The following is a 17,113-nucleotide window of genomic DNA, read 5'->3' on the forward strand; positions in this document are numbered from 1 at the left end:
GCAAAGCATGGAAGCTCCGGCGTTTTCTGCGCGCTCAGTAAGTGTTTCACTACCACCCCCTAAAATGAAATCCTAGTTATGCAACTATATCTAGATGGAATTACTGGGGAATATTTGGATCTGCCCCCTACCCCTCTTATAACAGGCACCTGTTACGCCGCTGCAACGAGGCGCCTTAAACCACTCGACCGCGGCACCCGATGAAGGGAAAACAGTCGGTATCGCGGGCCTTCGGTCTCGCAGTCTGTCACCGTACAGAATACAAATGTTTTAATTGATTCAAGAATTCGGTAGAGTGAACATTATTCTTCATAACAATATATAAAGCTCTAATGTTTTGTACCCATCTTAACCGTAAAAGCTAATTTTACGAATATGTTTCATCGGGTTCGCAGCCTGTTCCAAATCCCTGGGGGTTGGAATTAGAGAGTGGGGAAATTGCACGTAGATCGTCAACACCAGCCGCAGACCACAGTGCTGTGATCAGCAGACGACATTTAGCACGATCCTTCAACACGAACTTCCGGAAATACATCATATTTTCCGAGGTCAATCCAAACACCAGCCTGATTTCAAGTACAGTGTTGTGGCTGGTGTTGGTGTTGTCACAACATCAGATTTCAACACCATACTTGAAATCATCTAACGTCCGCATGCGCAGAACGCCGCTCTATCAACGCTCGCATCACCGCTAAACCATCGCTCGCTACCGTTAAACCAACGCTAAACAAAATTTGAATACTCTACCGGTAAAGCTTACGCAACTGTTACATTTGAAAATGCTTATCCTAATGAAAAATAGCAAAGGTCATTTGAGAAAAGTTGATCATGAGCTAACCGTGAACTGGCTTATTTGCTCGGCTCATAAATTTTCCTGATCAGCTACGAAATGCCAATCGTAACAGATGCACGACCGACAGTTGGAACCTGGCATTGAGCCGCTCGTTGTCGTTCATGGTTGCTCATCCTCGCGCGTCCTTACTCGCATTTGCTCGTCGCAACTCGTCTTTAAGCGTACGGATTCAGTTAGATGTAAAAATCGTAATAACGAGCTAGAACCAAGGACTTTGCGTAGTTTGCGTATTGACTACGTATTAGCTAGTTTCATTGCGTTCTGTTACTTTCGGCTGAGATTGTCCGCGTTCGAACAATATGCAGCTGAACGCAAAGGTGTGAGTCAGGATCAAGTGCGCGTATGTGTTTTCGCTGAAATTATGCTCTTGGGTAATGCACGCCTGTATTAATTACGCATATAGGTATCATAGTCCACTATGCAAGGAACTTGAGATAACTTTTGTCAAGAGCAATACTGTGTTGTGAGTGATTGTCACCGCGTTTACACGCTGCATCGGCTCCGGTGAAGAACTAGAGCCGATCTTACAGAATCGGCCCACTGGATCCGGGCGCTTACAAGTACGTCATAATGTAAATTGAAATGCGCGCAAATTGCAGCTGATCGGCCCGCGGTTCTGCTTCTACTATTTTGGCGGTGCAAAATTATCGATTCTGCACCGAGAGCTGATGCAAGTTAATCACGTTTACGCGCATAAAATAGCCGATTCTGCATCGGCTCTCGGTTCTGCACCGCGAGCCAATGCAGCGTGTAAACACGGTATGTACTACCGAACGCGCGCATCATGCGCGTCAGAAAATATTTTAATTCGCTCAAAACTTTGCAACATCTTTCCAAAGGGAACTAGAAAGATGATGGAAAATGGTCAGAGATATTTTATACTTTCAAAATCTTTACATTATCAATACTATGGTCAAAATAGCTTATCTGTGAATCTTTTGTTTTCTCAACTCTTCTAATATCAAACACACGTTTTCTTATTTATTTTTTTTGCATATTTGTATTTGCAGGGACGGATCCAGCCTTCGCCAAAAGTAGGGGCGGGGCGTAATTTTTCTTAGCCACATTTTCCTCGATCCATCCGCCGCTCGAAGTTCATTTTTATTTGTTTCTTTGAAGGGGTAGTTCTCATCGCATTCATTCGTAATTCCGAAGCTTCGTTATTCAGAAGGTTCGTTATTCCAAAGGTTCGTATTTCCGAGGGTTCATAATTCCGAAGGTTCGTTAGTCTAAAAACGAAGTGAGGTTCATAATTCCGAAGGTTCGTTAATCCGAAAACGATATGAGGTTCGCAATTCCAAAGGTTCGTTAGTCCGAAAACTAAATGCTTAACGAACCTTATTTCGTTTTCGGACTATCGAACCTTCGGAACAACGAACCTTATTTCGTTTTCGGATTAACGAACCTTCTGAACATCGAACCTTATTTCGTTTTCGGATTATCGAACCTTCGGAATAACGCCACAAATGTTCGGATTAACGAACCCTTTTATGTTTTCGGATTAACCAACATCGAGGTATAGGCAATTTACGTGTTTCGGAATTACGAAGTGTAACCGTTCTATAATAGTTTACTTCTAAACTGTATTCTTATAAATCAATATAAACATATAAATACCTCATAACACTTATTCAAATAGTGCGAGCGCAAAGCGCGAGTTTTCTTTCCTCATTTTTATTTGTCCTAAACTTTAAACATTCTGGACAATGTTCGTGAACAGGGGCGGCGGAACATATTTTCTTCTTTTTTTTGGGGGGGGAGGGGGGGGGGGGCAAATTCAAAACTTGCACTTATGTAAAAATGGGCGTTTTGATGCAAAGAAATATTTTCTCCAAGATATTATCATCTGCGTTAAGTGATTGTGTGTTTTGCAGTAATTAAGTTGAGCAAATTCTTTTCAAAATTATTTCTAGTTGATAAAATATATATTCAGATTCATTTTTTCCTGGAACGAGCGGTTTGGAAACATTTTCAAATCTGAAGTTGTGAAACTTGCTTTTCAGTTAAAGGACAAGTCCACCCCATCAAAAACTTGATTTGAATAAAAAGAGAAAAATTCAACAAGCATAACACTGAAAATTTCATCAAAATCGGATGTAAAATAAGAAAGTTATGGCATTTTAAAGTTTCGCTTATTTTCAACAAAATAGTTCTATGAACGAGCCAGTTACATCCAAATGAGAGAGTTGATAAAATCACTCACTCACTATTTCTTTTGTATTTTATTATATGAAATATTAAATATGTTTATTTTCTCGTCATTGTCATGTGAAATGAAGTTTCATTCCTCCCTGAACACATGGAATTCCATTATTTTAACATTTTGTGCTTCAGGCAAAGAGGTCCTAATCGTCAAGTTCGTAACAATTGAAATATTGTATAATTCAAACAATAAAACACAAAAGAAATAGTGAGTGAGTGACATCATCAACTCTCTCATTTGGATGTAACTGGCTCGTTCATATAACTATTTTGTTGAAAATAAGCAAAACTTTGAAGTGTCATAACTTTCTTAATTTACATCCGATTTTGATGAAACTTTCAGCATTGTGCTTGTCTGATTTTTCTCTATTGGTTCAAATCAACATTTTCTGAGATGGACTTGACCTTTAATATCGCACAAAAAAGCATCCTTGCCAGATGTTGCGAGCTAAAAAGTTTGGATATTCCATGAGCTAATAAGACCTGACAATTATTTCAAGCAGTTATTGTTATCATGAAAAAGATGTATATGTAACTAAATAATTTACGCGAGCGCGAACCTCGAGCTTAAATTTATAATATACTGACCAAAAAGTAAGCTGGTAAAAACTGCTTAGTGAGTGGTGTATGGAGTACATATCCCATCAATCGCGTAACTTCTGAGCTGAAAATTTGACATTCTATAGGCACTTTTTGTAACCAAGAACAGAATGAGTACCTTACTAAACAAAAACAAAAACATGCGAGCGCGAAGCGCGAGCTGAAAATTTGTGATTTTACCGAAAATTGGACATTCTACGCACTTTTGGTAACCAAAGACTTGAGTTGGGCCTACTATACTAAACAATAATTGATGATTATTTTGAAAAGGGCATTTCTTCCTACTGGATTTTTTTTGGGGGGAGGGGAAGTGCCCCCTGCCCCCGCCCCTAATTGTGATCCTAACTGAGATGTGTAAACAACTATATAATTACTGTGAGCGCGAAGCGCGAGCATAAATTTGCAATATACGTTTTGATCTGACCAAAGAGGATCTGTGAACGGCTGCTTGCAGTTAGCCATGAAGACGCTACATCAGGGATTCGCAAATGATGGCGTGTGGGAGTCGGTATATGTAGAAAAGGGAAAAGCATGAGAAAATGAAAGTTTGAACTACTTGAGGTTTGATCATTTTATTACAAAGCGAAAAACAAAACTCGGCTATATTTGAAATTTGAATGATTATTGAAATATACATAAATTCATTGATTTCTCAACAATTTGGTGTGATCTCCTTTGTTTACAAAGGACATTTTGCAAATTTCCTGTAGAAAAAATCATGACACTAATGGATTTCCATATAGAGTTACGATTGAATGGATCAATCGTAACTCTTTGTATGACGGGGCCCAGATCTTAACATATAAGACTCTATGTAAGATTAGGTATAGGCATATTGATAAAGTCAAAGAAACACGAACATAACCACGTTGTGTTTGACGGGCAAAACTACAATTTATACTGCAATTCTCTTTTCACGAATCAGACAGCTAACTATTGGAATACATGCTATGAATAAATTTTATCATAACTGTTAGTCGTACCATGGGGCTCGCTTTCTCATAGAAAGAAGATAATTAGCGATATTTGGCAATTTAACCACAGCAGACATGTGTTTAAAAGTAAAGTCAAAGTTTATCATTAATTTTGCATGAAGAAAATGGAATTAAATGAGTAGCCTGAATCATGTTTAGGGTAAGGTGTTGACACGAAATGCTAGAGGTCTATGCAACAAAAATCAGAAACGAGTGAGGGATACAAAGCTTGACACCGTCATTGAGATACAGTTGGGTCTCCAATTACATATCAACCCCTTCAGCATCCAAACTAGCACGGAGACAAAAGTCACGATCGAAATATTTAGGACAGGGGCATTAAGAAGTCAGAACGCCGTCAGATCAGAATGCTGCTCGAAAGGTTATTGTTTCTGATTGTTTCTCCATTTTATTTCACTTTCACCACCAGTCAGCGGTTCTGAATGCCAAAGCACTAAATCGATTCGTAGTGCCACTTTTCCTTTTTCCTCCATTCTAATTTTCTCCTCTATCTAAGGATCTGAGGTTCTATGAAATGCACTAAATGTGATATATCCCGAGGAACAATGCAGGCAGGCATGCATGGCTACAGGATGAATTTTCATTTGTAATTAACAAAGAAGCAAAGTTTTGATTTTGATAAATAGAAGGCAAGGATCATCAAACTTAAAAAAAAAAGATGGCCACTGTGCTCGTAATGTGATAATGGTTGAAAGAGAGAATTGTTGGTTACTCACGTGTTTGATTTCCATTAGTACATTCCTGTTGAGCTCGACCCTCTGGCGATTCACTCGCTTGATTGCAATCACGTTACCCTGAAGCAGTCACAAAATAGAAAATCGAAACAACCAACAACAAAAATATTAGATACGATGAGGCGAATACTAGGTCACAAAAACGAAAATTGAAATAAAAAAGTTAGAACTGAGGAAAAATGGTTCCATTATCTTCAATTATGAAACCACATGGGACCAATTTGACCTGTCTCCTAGAATCCCGTAGTGGTTTTGTTTCATATTAACGGCTCTGATGTTCGCTAAATTATGATAAATTACGGGATATAGATCCTATTCTTCTCTGTACAGGATGTGTGTAAAGAGGGACAAAATTAGCCCGATTTTTGGACGCGACGCTGCTTAAGTGCATATTCGCATTACATAGATGGAATCAATATATCGCCTTGCTATTCGAACAGAATGAAATGACAAATTATTTCTGATAATTCTCTCGTGTAATATATATTCATACATATGTGTATATAAATCATTATATTGGCACACACAAAAGGAAATTGAACTTTAATGTAAACACAATTGCAGATTTATGCATGTGAGACAATAGAGCAATTGTACATTTTGAAATGAGTTTGCATGTCTTTTAGTACATTGCAAGTTTCGTGAAAATATTCGATAATGGCCCTAAAATATGGTTAACATTATAATAACGATAATAATAATAGCTATTTTTTTTTAATATAGCGCTTTTCTCATAATGGCCCATAGCGCTTTGCAGCATATTATTACCCCGGCCATCGGATCCTTGCATGCCCGCATATAATGTATGCATCTTCTCCACTCCCTGGGGAGCATTCCAACAAGAGTTCCAAGACTCAATTGCTATACTACATAGGCTTTTGCATTATACCGGGTACCCATTTAGCACCTGGGTCGAGAGTGGCAAAGTGTGGATTAACACCTTGCCAAAAGACTCTAGACCTTCCATTATGCATTCCATTATGATGGAATGCATCATAAGACATAGGAAACGATTCTCATAAATAAATGCATGTTTTATCCCATTAAACTGTCACATGCGCACCCACACATCCATTATAAGTAAAACGCATGAAATGATATTCTTCATTGGCAAAATTTTCATTCACAGTATTTAACAAGTTAGATTGTAAAGAGCAATAGCTGACGTATTAATAATTTAATACCTCTTTTGGGCTAATGGCACGATATTTTTCCTTCTTCTCACCTCCCTCTCTTTCTCTGTAAACACCATTTGTACCATCTGGACATTCCCACTCGTTTCTTACATAGGATTCAGTAAGGTATTAACGTGAATGATAAACGATGTCAGAGTATAACACATATTAATGAAGTATGCAGGGAGAAGTATCCCAACTACAAAAATGTTGTAAAGTAATGATTTCTATTACCCCACAATTCATTTCAGCAGAAAGCCTTCTCTTCTTTCAATATCCAATTCATTATTTATCAACAGTTCATTATTTAGGTAAACATGGGAATGTAAAAAGAATGCATAATGAATCTAAACCCCTGTTGCCTTTTTGATCAATTTGGGTAGAGATGTCATAGTATGGGTGTAACAGAGATTCACATGCAGTTGATATCATCAATTGATTTTATATTTTTTCACATGATTCACCATAAGTATCACACAATTATGTTTATAATTTTACATTCGATTACATTTATATGTTACTGGGTAGGTTGTATGTGGCCATGGATAAACTTTATGCAATACCAGTACAAGGTAATCCGTGGAGATTAAAATAATAATTCAGTGACTCAAACCCGTTACTTAAGCAAATGAGAATTCCTCTCTATCACACCGAAGAGACTAAAACACCATTATCTTAATCTTAAATCTCCACTAGACCCACCCACCTCACGCTTATTAAACGAAACTGCATGGAGATTTAAATGTAGATGTAAGCTTCAGCATGCACGCTCAATTTAAATTGCATCTACTTTAATATAGAATGGTCTTGGTCTAATATCTTGACGCAATTAAGTCATTCTTTATTACATTGCAGACAACTATCATGATAATCAGGCCAGCATGGGTTTAAACTTGCTTCCTCTTTAAGTAATGAGCGATGCGGATAGGAGACCCTCGGAATACACGCAATGTGACGTGAAACACCAGTAGTAACCCACTTCTTATTCAAATATCTTCATTCAAGAAAACCTTCATACCGTATATCTTGTCATGCAAGTCAAATTCATAAGTAAACAAATGGTTTATCAGCGTTTGGGAGTGGTACTCTGATGGTGTAATGGTGTGTATACAGCATGCGTGATAAGGAGTTCACAGAGGTGAAGAAAAACGCCAAAGCATTGGATATAGTTATCTTATCGTTGAAGGATTATTGTATATGTCTCTGTAGAATGTAAGATTGCTGGTCGATTTTTTAAAAACCAGATTCTAATCTGATTCTAATGCGGAGTTTCACTTTCGCTCATGATTATGCTAAATTCGTCTCACAATACCGAACCGATCTCTTGCACATTCAAAGATAAGAAAATTTGACTTTTCAATGCCATTTCTATCTTTCCTGTTTTATTCATAATTTGGAACACTTGATTTCAAATCAGCATCATTCCTATATACTTTGTGCAGTATTTACCACATGTATCAATTAATTTACAATTAGGCCAACTTAAGTAGGAATACTATTTTCATATCTTATGCTGATTGTGATATCTTCATAATTGATAAAATCAAACTCAAACCAGCCTACGCCCTTGGAATCGAGCTGTGTGTCTTTGAACTCAACTTACCTTATAAAAGCCGGTGACCGTGAAGATCTGCTGATTATTCCCCCAAACACTGGTACCAGACTCGGCTGATCCCTGTTGATGCAAAGAAGAAGAAAAGGGCAAGAAGTTGTAAGAAACAGAGAGAAATATAGAGGGAAGGAGAGGGAAAGAGATAAGGAGGGAGAGGGGAAGAAAAATAAAGGAAGAAAGAGGAAGAGAGAGAGAGTGACAAAGAGAAAGACATGAAGAGAGAGGGAGATAGAGAGGGGGGGGGGAAGGGTGAATAAAGGATAAAGACAAAGAAAGAATATAAGATTGATAAGAATACAACAAGAAAGAGATATTTTAAGAATCACTGTTGCCTAATCATTGAAAATAAATAAGAATGAGGTTTCATTGTTGCAACTACAATGTGAAAACATACCGGTCATTTATGATAATCTCAGCAAATTCATCATGTTCATCAACGATATATTTCTATTTTAGGGAATTGCATAAAACACGTCTAGAATATGTATTCATATAAACATATATATTTTTATATATATATATATATATATGTATATATTTATATAAAGGTTCGAGTATTGAGAGAACATGAGTTGAAAAAAAATCAAGTTCATAATCATACATCGACCAATTCGCATTTCAATCATCACCACAATTTAAATCTGGGCCTATTGGATTTCAGTTAACAACTTTCGCCTTTATCGTTTGCTTTAGATGATAACACATTTAATATTTGCAAAAGAAAATAGAGAGGTACAACAGACAAAAAAAATAATGATAGTATAGAAAATGCTGCCGTCCTCTTCCCTCATGGGATAATATATTTACTATCCTTTAAGCACAAAATCTATCTCTTTTTACGTTTGTGTTTTCGTTGATCTCATCCGTATATCAGTTTCATTGCTGTCCTTCCAATTTCCCCCTCATATTTACACCGTATTCCTTCCCTACAATATTAAATTTGTTCTCCGAGTTTCCAACGCTTATTTCATCACATTACACTTTATCACCAGAGGCATCAAAACCTAAACGAGATTACCGATGTCAGTTTTGTATAACAAAGGAAGCGCCCTACCCCCTACACACACCCGCGGCGCCAATAAAACAACCATGCATTAATATATAAATATCTCTTTTGCTTTGTTAGCGCGTAATTATTCCTCAAAATTGAAATGATATCACAAATACTATTTCTTTTAAGTTATGGATATCAATTTTGTTTTCAGAAACATCTTATCTTTTTAAAAGATTATCGAGGTAAACTCAAGCCCGAATACATCGGAGCGTTGCCGATTCTTTCTTCAAAGTTAATTGTTTTTAGCAAATCGTGTTTCTAAAGATTGTGTGCAATCTTCGTTAATTCAAACTAAATGATTCATATTTTACTTGAACATAAAGGAAAGAGACAATCCCGCACAGGCTTATCATTTGTTCTCAGATTCATGTTATAAAATTTAAATTTCCCTTTCCAACAATCAAACTAATCGAACCCATCCTACAAAGTATGAAAATAAAAGCGAAATGTAGCTGACTTTAATAAAAATATTTTGCACGATTGCATGATATTTTCGAGAGCTCTTCTTCTAGAAACCCTTATGTAATGTACAACCCTCAAGCACACTTGTTCTGCATCAGACTTTAAAACACAAGTGAGTTGAAGCAGCTAACCCACTTCCTTTCCTCAAACAAATGAAAGTTTGACACAGAATCGCGGAAACGGCTGATCGAGAACTGAGAGCAATATCCACAAATCCATGATACTAAAAAATACTATATTATTTTGTCTATTGATAATCAAACTCAGTTTACATCGATGGCAAGGAACAACAGCAATTATACTACGAAAAAAAATAGAATAGTGTAATTTGTAGAGGCGTTTCCCAACCCACAAAATAAAATGTAATGTTTTATATTAAAATAAATGAAATCTGAGATCAGGAAGATGGAAGTAAATATAAAACAGTTAAAATTACCGTCTTTCCATCTTAAAGAGACTATTCAATATGATTCATGCAATCTGAATTTATATTCACCTACATTTTTAAGAGGGGTGGGGGTAAATTAATATTTTAGTAAAATGTGCATTATTACTAAATAATGCATGCAATTACAATCAGTATGCCCTCTGAAAATCATATACATCTTGCAGAAACATCTAAGAAATGCTCTATTTTACTCATTTTATTTTTCCTCAGGCAAATACAAAACGAGTCCAAATAAACACGAATCAGAAATATGCCTCCAAGTTTAAGATTTAGTATAAGACCTGGCAGGCAACTTCAGAAATGTGACATGAAAATAGATAAAAAGACGCAAGGCATGATTTTAGATAAGGGTGTAAGGGAAAGGGAAAACCTCTCGATATGATCTTGCGTAGGAGAAATACCAAGAACAAATAATCAGTTTCGAGCAGAAGTGCTACTCTGCCAGCGTTTTTTTCGATATTGTGTGCACATTCACATGTCTCTTCCTCCACCTTGTTCTATTTGATCAAAAGCTAGGCAAGCACTATCACGAGGACTTTGACTAATATCACCGACATCCTTAAGACGAATACTGTCATGGCATTCGAATAAAATGCATGAAGGGCACATGCACGACAGTAAAATTGAGGTACAAGGGGGGGGGGGTTATCAGTGGGTTGAATTTCATTATCACACGATCTGATGAATACAAGATTTTGTTCTCTTGGGACACCTTACTCAAATATACCCAACCAAACCCCCTTCTAAACTACATGCATGCCTCTTATATGTCCCTATCCCTTGGCATTTTACAGGACATTATACACCAAAGCAATCGTCTAATTATAGGTGTATGACCGACCGGGTTTGATCTCTACAAGACAAGATGCGAATCATTGACATTCAGGATGTAGAATTCAACCCATCACGATTCAAATCAGACTTCCAATAAAACCACTAAAAGAACAACCTCTGTATCCTACTTTGTACCAACATCATTTTAGGATGTATTATTCAAAATGTGGTGGTAAATCTTCCCATATTACTTAAATTGCTTTTGGCGGATATTGGTTCAAGAGTCTTTGCAACCATGCGTGTAAGATCGGATTGATTTCTTAAAATACATGACTTTGGTATAAAAACAAAATAATATACCAAGCTGTTTGATTGTTTGAAAAAGTACAATTTTTGTTAGTAAATACATTTAAAAAGAAAAAAGAAATGAGATTGTCTAACAGGACTGAACATGCTGAATTCCTTAAAGTTCTTAAATCAAAAAGTAAAGGGGATAAGGGTATATAGATGTGCAGAAAATTAATGCGGTACATCACACAAAGGGGGCGGGGTGAATTTAAACATTCAATATGAACTCTGAAATAACTCGATGTCTCGACAGATTTACAATTGTGTTTATGAAAATCGACCTGGATGGCAAATTAGCTTCGTTATCGACGGGTGACATAGAATTGGTTTCGACCGATGAAATCAGATCCATAGACCATTAATGACATTCCAGAAAACTTCCGCTGTTTGATTGATTGTAATACTGGTCTGTCTTTACTTCATACTACCAATAGAAAGAATGGGTTGGCAAAAGCCAGATGTGGAATTTTAGGTATTTTTTGAAACCGTACGGTAAGTCGCTATAAAGAACTGTGAAAGGAATCAAGAAAGACTATATTTTTGAAACTCCATGTACATGAGTAATAAAAAAAAAACGCATTTACTTTTTGTATCAAGACCTTCATTGATCATTGAAACTTATTAATAGTTTCAAGTCGATTCCCATTATCAGTCCGCATGTCAATGGAAAATATTTTTTGAAACATATTTTACCACTCTATTTATTCCTGATATTGACATAAATTTCATAAGTTAAAATAAGGAATCAAACGAGCAGCGACGAGGCAAATTTCCCACGAGCAGGAACTGATAATGAGTCTATGTAGCTAAAATCTAACTTTCTTAAGTGACTTTGTTATTTTCTATTCTTTGAAATATATTATGGTGCCTTTATAAAATCAGGAAGATCAATACCGCAATAGTTTGGCATTATTTTAACTAAACATCGTCTTGCTAGTCAATAAAAAATATGAATCCCAGGCGAATACAGGAAGACTCACCTCCTAAAGCAAAGTCTGTCGTTGTCCTAAAATCCATTTCAAATGCATGTGAAGATAATTAAAAGTCTTGTGTTTGCTACAAGCAATTAACTTGAATGGCGGTCAATAAAATAAGTGGTTAGTATATGAGTGAAGGGAAGCAGAATGTAGTTGCAGACATTAATAAGATGTGATATAGAATTCCATCGTTCAATACAGGTTAAAGAAAAGAAGAGCCTGGGAAGAAGAAGAAGAAGAGAGGGGGGGGGGGGGGGGGGGGGAGGAATAAGAGATTGATGGGGATTCTATTGATGCACCATGCAAGTAAGGCAGTTATCTCTTCTTAATTAGGTTATTGATTTTGGCAGCGTTTCTTTATTGGTTGAATGTTCATAAATGAAATAATTGTGTAAATTCATATTGCAAACAAGATGACTCTGTTGTTAATTTTTCTCTCATTATTACTCACTGAATAGAGGGGTGGATGCGAGACGAAATGATGACATAATGGATAAACAAATAAAATCCCCCCGCGCTTTTGACATGAATATAGTCTTAATTACGATTAAAATGTCCGCATAGCGCAGAGGGATATACGTATATAGAATACGTATATAGAGAGCAACATGTAAATAAGAGAGATATAAAGCAAGATAGATTATCATGTAAAAGAATTAAAGAAAGAAAACAAGCATGAGAGATAGATAGAAAGCGGGTATAATAAAACGAGGTGTTTGTGGGTGAGTATGAGGGTGCGGATGTGTGTGCTCTGGAAAAATATTGGAAGGGAACTGACGAATTTTTAAAAAATGTGAAAGAGGGACAAATAAGTGGTAGTGAGATGGGAGAAGGCAAGGATAACATGTATAAGTGAAGATGACAATCAAAGCTACATACCAATCCCCTCCTTTCAAAACATTCAAAAGTGAAAGACTGGATGCAGATATTCTAATTCTGTCTCTTCCAATCTCCTAACATTTCTTCTTTATATTTATCCTCAATTCTTTTACGTAATCAAGCATGGCGCCGAGAACAAGGGCCAATCCCAAAGGGCCCATTAGAAATGGAATTCTATATTTACAATCCACGGACTAGAGAATCGAATGGGTCGCTTGATTTAAGATGATTATATCTCCTGGGACACACAGGCATTTTTTCATCTTTAGCCGCGTGGTAATAGGATGGTAACCACGTATTCTTTTAAGAATATTTTCCTTCTATTTTTAAGAAACGCAGTCAAGGGAGATGTTAAAGAAGAGAGCGACAATTCAGAACTGTACAGTTTCAATCTTCATTATCTTGTCAGAATATTTTTCTTTTTTAGTTCGGGAAACCTAAATTTGTAGAACTTTTATAACTATTTTACCTAGAAATGTTTGGTGAGGCAGAATGAATGTGATGTTCGTTTTTTTCCTAAATAAAGTTTTGGGTCGTCTTTTTTTTTTTTTACAGAACTCCCCAGTCCTAAAGCAGTCTCTGATTTTTTTTGTTTTCATCATGCCTCAATTCCTAATTTAAATTTTATAACATCGATGGTTGACTACATATAAGCATTAATTGGAAATGCTCTTTAACAACGGAAGAGCACTGTAATAAAATTCTATTAATCACATTTGACATTTTAAACACGTTCATGAGTGTTTCCCTCTTCTATCCAGTCATATTCGTTAATGAGACCCCAGTATGGTCTGAAAGCATCATAGAGATTATTTCATTGTGATGTAATTATTACTCCGACGATAAATTTTCATGATTATGCGTGTAGTGGTCAATCCACAATGTAAATACTGTCACAAGTGGCGTAATGAGCCATAAATTTTGAAATATGAAGTATCGCGCAAAATTTATTAAAAGTTGCGAACGAACGAACGAAACCAGACAAGAAAAAGGCGACATTTTTATTAAAAAAATAAAATTTGAGATAGATTTTGACACAATATTCAGAAAATCATTTAACACCCTTCTCTCTGTCCTGTTCTTTAATATTTTTTTCTTGGTCGTTAAAGAGCCCCCTCTCCCATCTGTATGCCACTGACTATATCGCATTGCTACGTATATGCTACGTATATGAGGGTCTTCACGATGACTTTAAAATTACCCATTATCTCCCACGTAATCGTGTAGAATCAAACCCACAAATTTAAGGATCTCGATTCATTATCGCATGAGTGAAAGAAATCAAAGTGTTTTTGCGGACCATTTAAGATAAAATTGCCCATTCGGAAAAGATTGGTTCGTTATACCAGCACCTGTAAGCAACAATACCACACGACTTATTTCTATTTGATTAGATTATAACGCTTCATCAGAAATATTGACGCTGTGCGTAAAAGGGGTAAAAATCAAATATGATGGTAGGGTTGTCATGATTTCGCATTGATATTTCAGGTTATTTGCTTGGCTGACAACCACTGTTAATTCAGACTTAAACTTGAAGCGAAACTTGGATATAAATATATATATATAATCATTTATAGACAGGTTTCAATCTAACCAAAATGCACTGAACTTATATGGCCATATAAGAAGAAAAACAGTCTCGGCATATTGGTTACGACATTAAGAATAACTGACCGTGCTGACTAGAAAGTCGAATACATATGTACATCAATTAAAGTATTTATGTACATAGAAAATAACATTGTTCACAACTGACAGCCCAAAAGAATAGAGTGTAAATTGCCCTTTTCATGCCCATATAGGGGCAGGAAGGAAGACATCTTGGAAAATATTCAATAAAGGTCGATAAGGATACAAAGATTGCAAATGGTGTGCCTCAAATGTAATCACAATTTCATATGACAACTCTGTACCTTGAAGCACGGACAAGATGATCGTAAAATCCAAAACAAATCAACTAAGCTATTAGAATGCGATGTGATTTCCATCCTATAGTAGTTTGTTTCAATTTGTGAGAAGACCTTTCCTTCCTCCTATCATAGTATAGTTTGTGACCTTTTACCTTCTTCACTTCTTCATTGATTTTCTTAATGTCGTGGTATTTTACATACGAAAACTCACCATACAAAAGGACAATAAACGATAACTGTGATTATTGATTTCAGTACAGAGCAGCGGCGGATCCAGGGAGGGGGCACATAGGGTCCATGCCCCCTTGAGAGTCATATTTAATATTTTAAATGTAAATAAGTCGTTTCTATACAAGTGTGCCACCGCCATTCTGAGAGGCATAATGTTAATGAGAATATGTCACCCATACAAAAGTGAGGGCCTTTTTGTTTTGCTGGTCAAACTTAAAAAATGACTTTTATTATTATATACCAAAATAAATAATAACCGCATATTGTATTTTGCCAACGTCATAAAACCCACTAATTGTTATTGAATCACTTTTTAGAAAACTATACAGAAATTGTCTGTTAGTGAGTAAAGATTCTGTTCTTTGAAAAAAGGAAAGAAAGCACCAAAATATGTAATAACAATGCCAGTTTATTAGTTAATGTCATAAACAAAATCCTTGCATTTCAATTGCTTTAGAGAAATTGTCTGTTTGCGAGTAGAGATTCAATTTCGTTTCGTCAAACTAAAACAAAGCAAACGAAAATCCCTCTACATTAGTTGAGAAAATGAATGTTAATGTCTCTGGCCGACACTAACAATACATCATCAGATGTTTTACATACATTTATCAATGTTTACGATACCCAAAACTGCACGATTGAAAGTATCATACAAGGGTATGCTTAAATATATCATGGTTTTTATTGCGGACAGTGCACTGCTAAACGGGACAAACTGAAAGTTATAACTGCATTTGGTTGTCCCACAGGAAAAAGAAAAGAGCATTAATTTATAATGATTGATTAACAATGGTGCCTGAAATATATATATATATATAAACAAGACACAGCCCGAGAAAAAAAAAGAGTTATGAAACCAAGGCTAGCTGAGATGAATTAATATCTGTAACGAACCCCGTGGGATGGGGCTGAACAAAAAAGCATATAATCGGCACATAGAAATCACAAAAAACTTTTCCATAATATTGAGGAAAGATAGCAGCTTTTAAGCTAAACCGGTAGAATGAGATTCTAAACAGAAACTATGTGTAATAGGATGACACATTTTAAAGGCCTTATAATGTGATAGTGGGTGGATATTCAGCCGGGTTTAATGGTGCTATAATTGGCGCGTGGTATTCTTCGGTAGTGGCGGATCCGATCGATATGAAGGCTTTGCTTTCAAAATATTTGGCTAGCCAGAGGTAAATTCCTGAATCGCCATTCCTACCACTGTACTCATAACTCTCCTAAGCTGTTCAACCCCTTCTCTCTCCTTCCTGTCTCCCATCTACCTTACCTTCCTCCAGAATAAAGGCGAGAAAATGGGTACTCCTCTCTGAGTAATAATAACAAAACGTTTATTTTCAATAGCACTCATTTTTATAAATAGAACAACATCACTCGCGCCTTGATGAGAAATTTATACTAGGGTGAGATGACACGCAATGAGGTGCAAGAAAAAAAAATCAGTGAAAAATCCATGTATGGCCTTGACATTACAGGTCAGAGCCAGGTAATTGTGGACGTATGTGTTCATGATTATATAGTTTAATAATATCAAAGGTCTAATAATTTAGGTTGACAAATATGGAACATACGGACCCCACAGACTGAACAACATAATACATACAACCAAACAACCTAAATTCCGATTCTTCTATTTTGTTCTCCGCATTAACCCAAAATGAAAGACAGAAAGCACATGCACAAATACTGTTTTATTATCATTACAACAGCTATAATTCCTCAACGAAATTTAGACATATTATTCCACCTTGAAATGCATATTGTTTATTTTCCTAAGCTGGGTCATGGAATACCTACTTTACAATATTACAAATTTAAATAATGTTATTAACAGAAAAAAACAATGT

The 17,113-nt window shown here is 36.1% G+C and overlaps 1 protein-coding gene across 1 annotated transcript in view; it reads right to left on the reverse strand.

Moving 5' to 3' along the window:
• The window catches only part of LOC121410180 (atrial natriuretic peptide receptor 1-like), a 68,260-nt gene that overhangs the window by 33,349 nt on the left and 17,798 nt on the right, over positions 1-17,113 (reverse strand). Inside the window, exons 4-5 of the mRNA XM_041602092.1 lie at positions 8,163-8,234; positions 5,367-5,444 (exon numbers count right to left, since the gene is read on the reverse strand). Coding sequence (XP_041458026.1) covers positions 5,367-5,444; positions 8,163-8,234 — 150 coding nt within the window. The remainder of the gene's footprint in view (positions 1-5,366; positions 5,445-8,162; positions 8,235-17,113) is intronic.

Source organism: Lytechinus variegatus, chromosome 3 (genome assembly GCF_018143015.1).
Source record: "Lytechinus variegatus isolate NC3 chromosome 3, Lvar_3.0, whole genome shotgun sequence".
Classification (NCBI taxonomy): Eukaryota; Metazoa; Echinodermata; class Echinoidea; order Temnopleuroida; family Toxopneustidae; genus Lytechinus; species Lytechinus variegatus.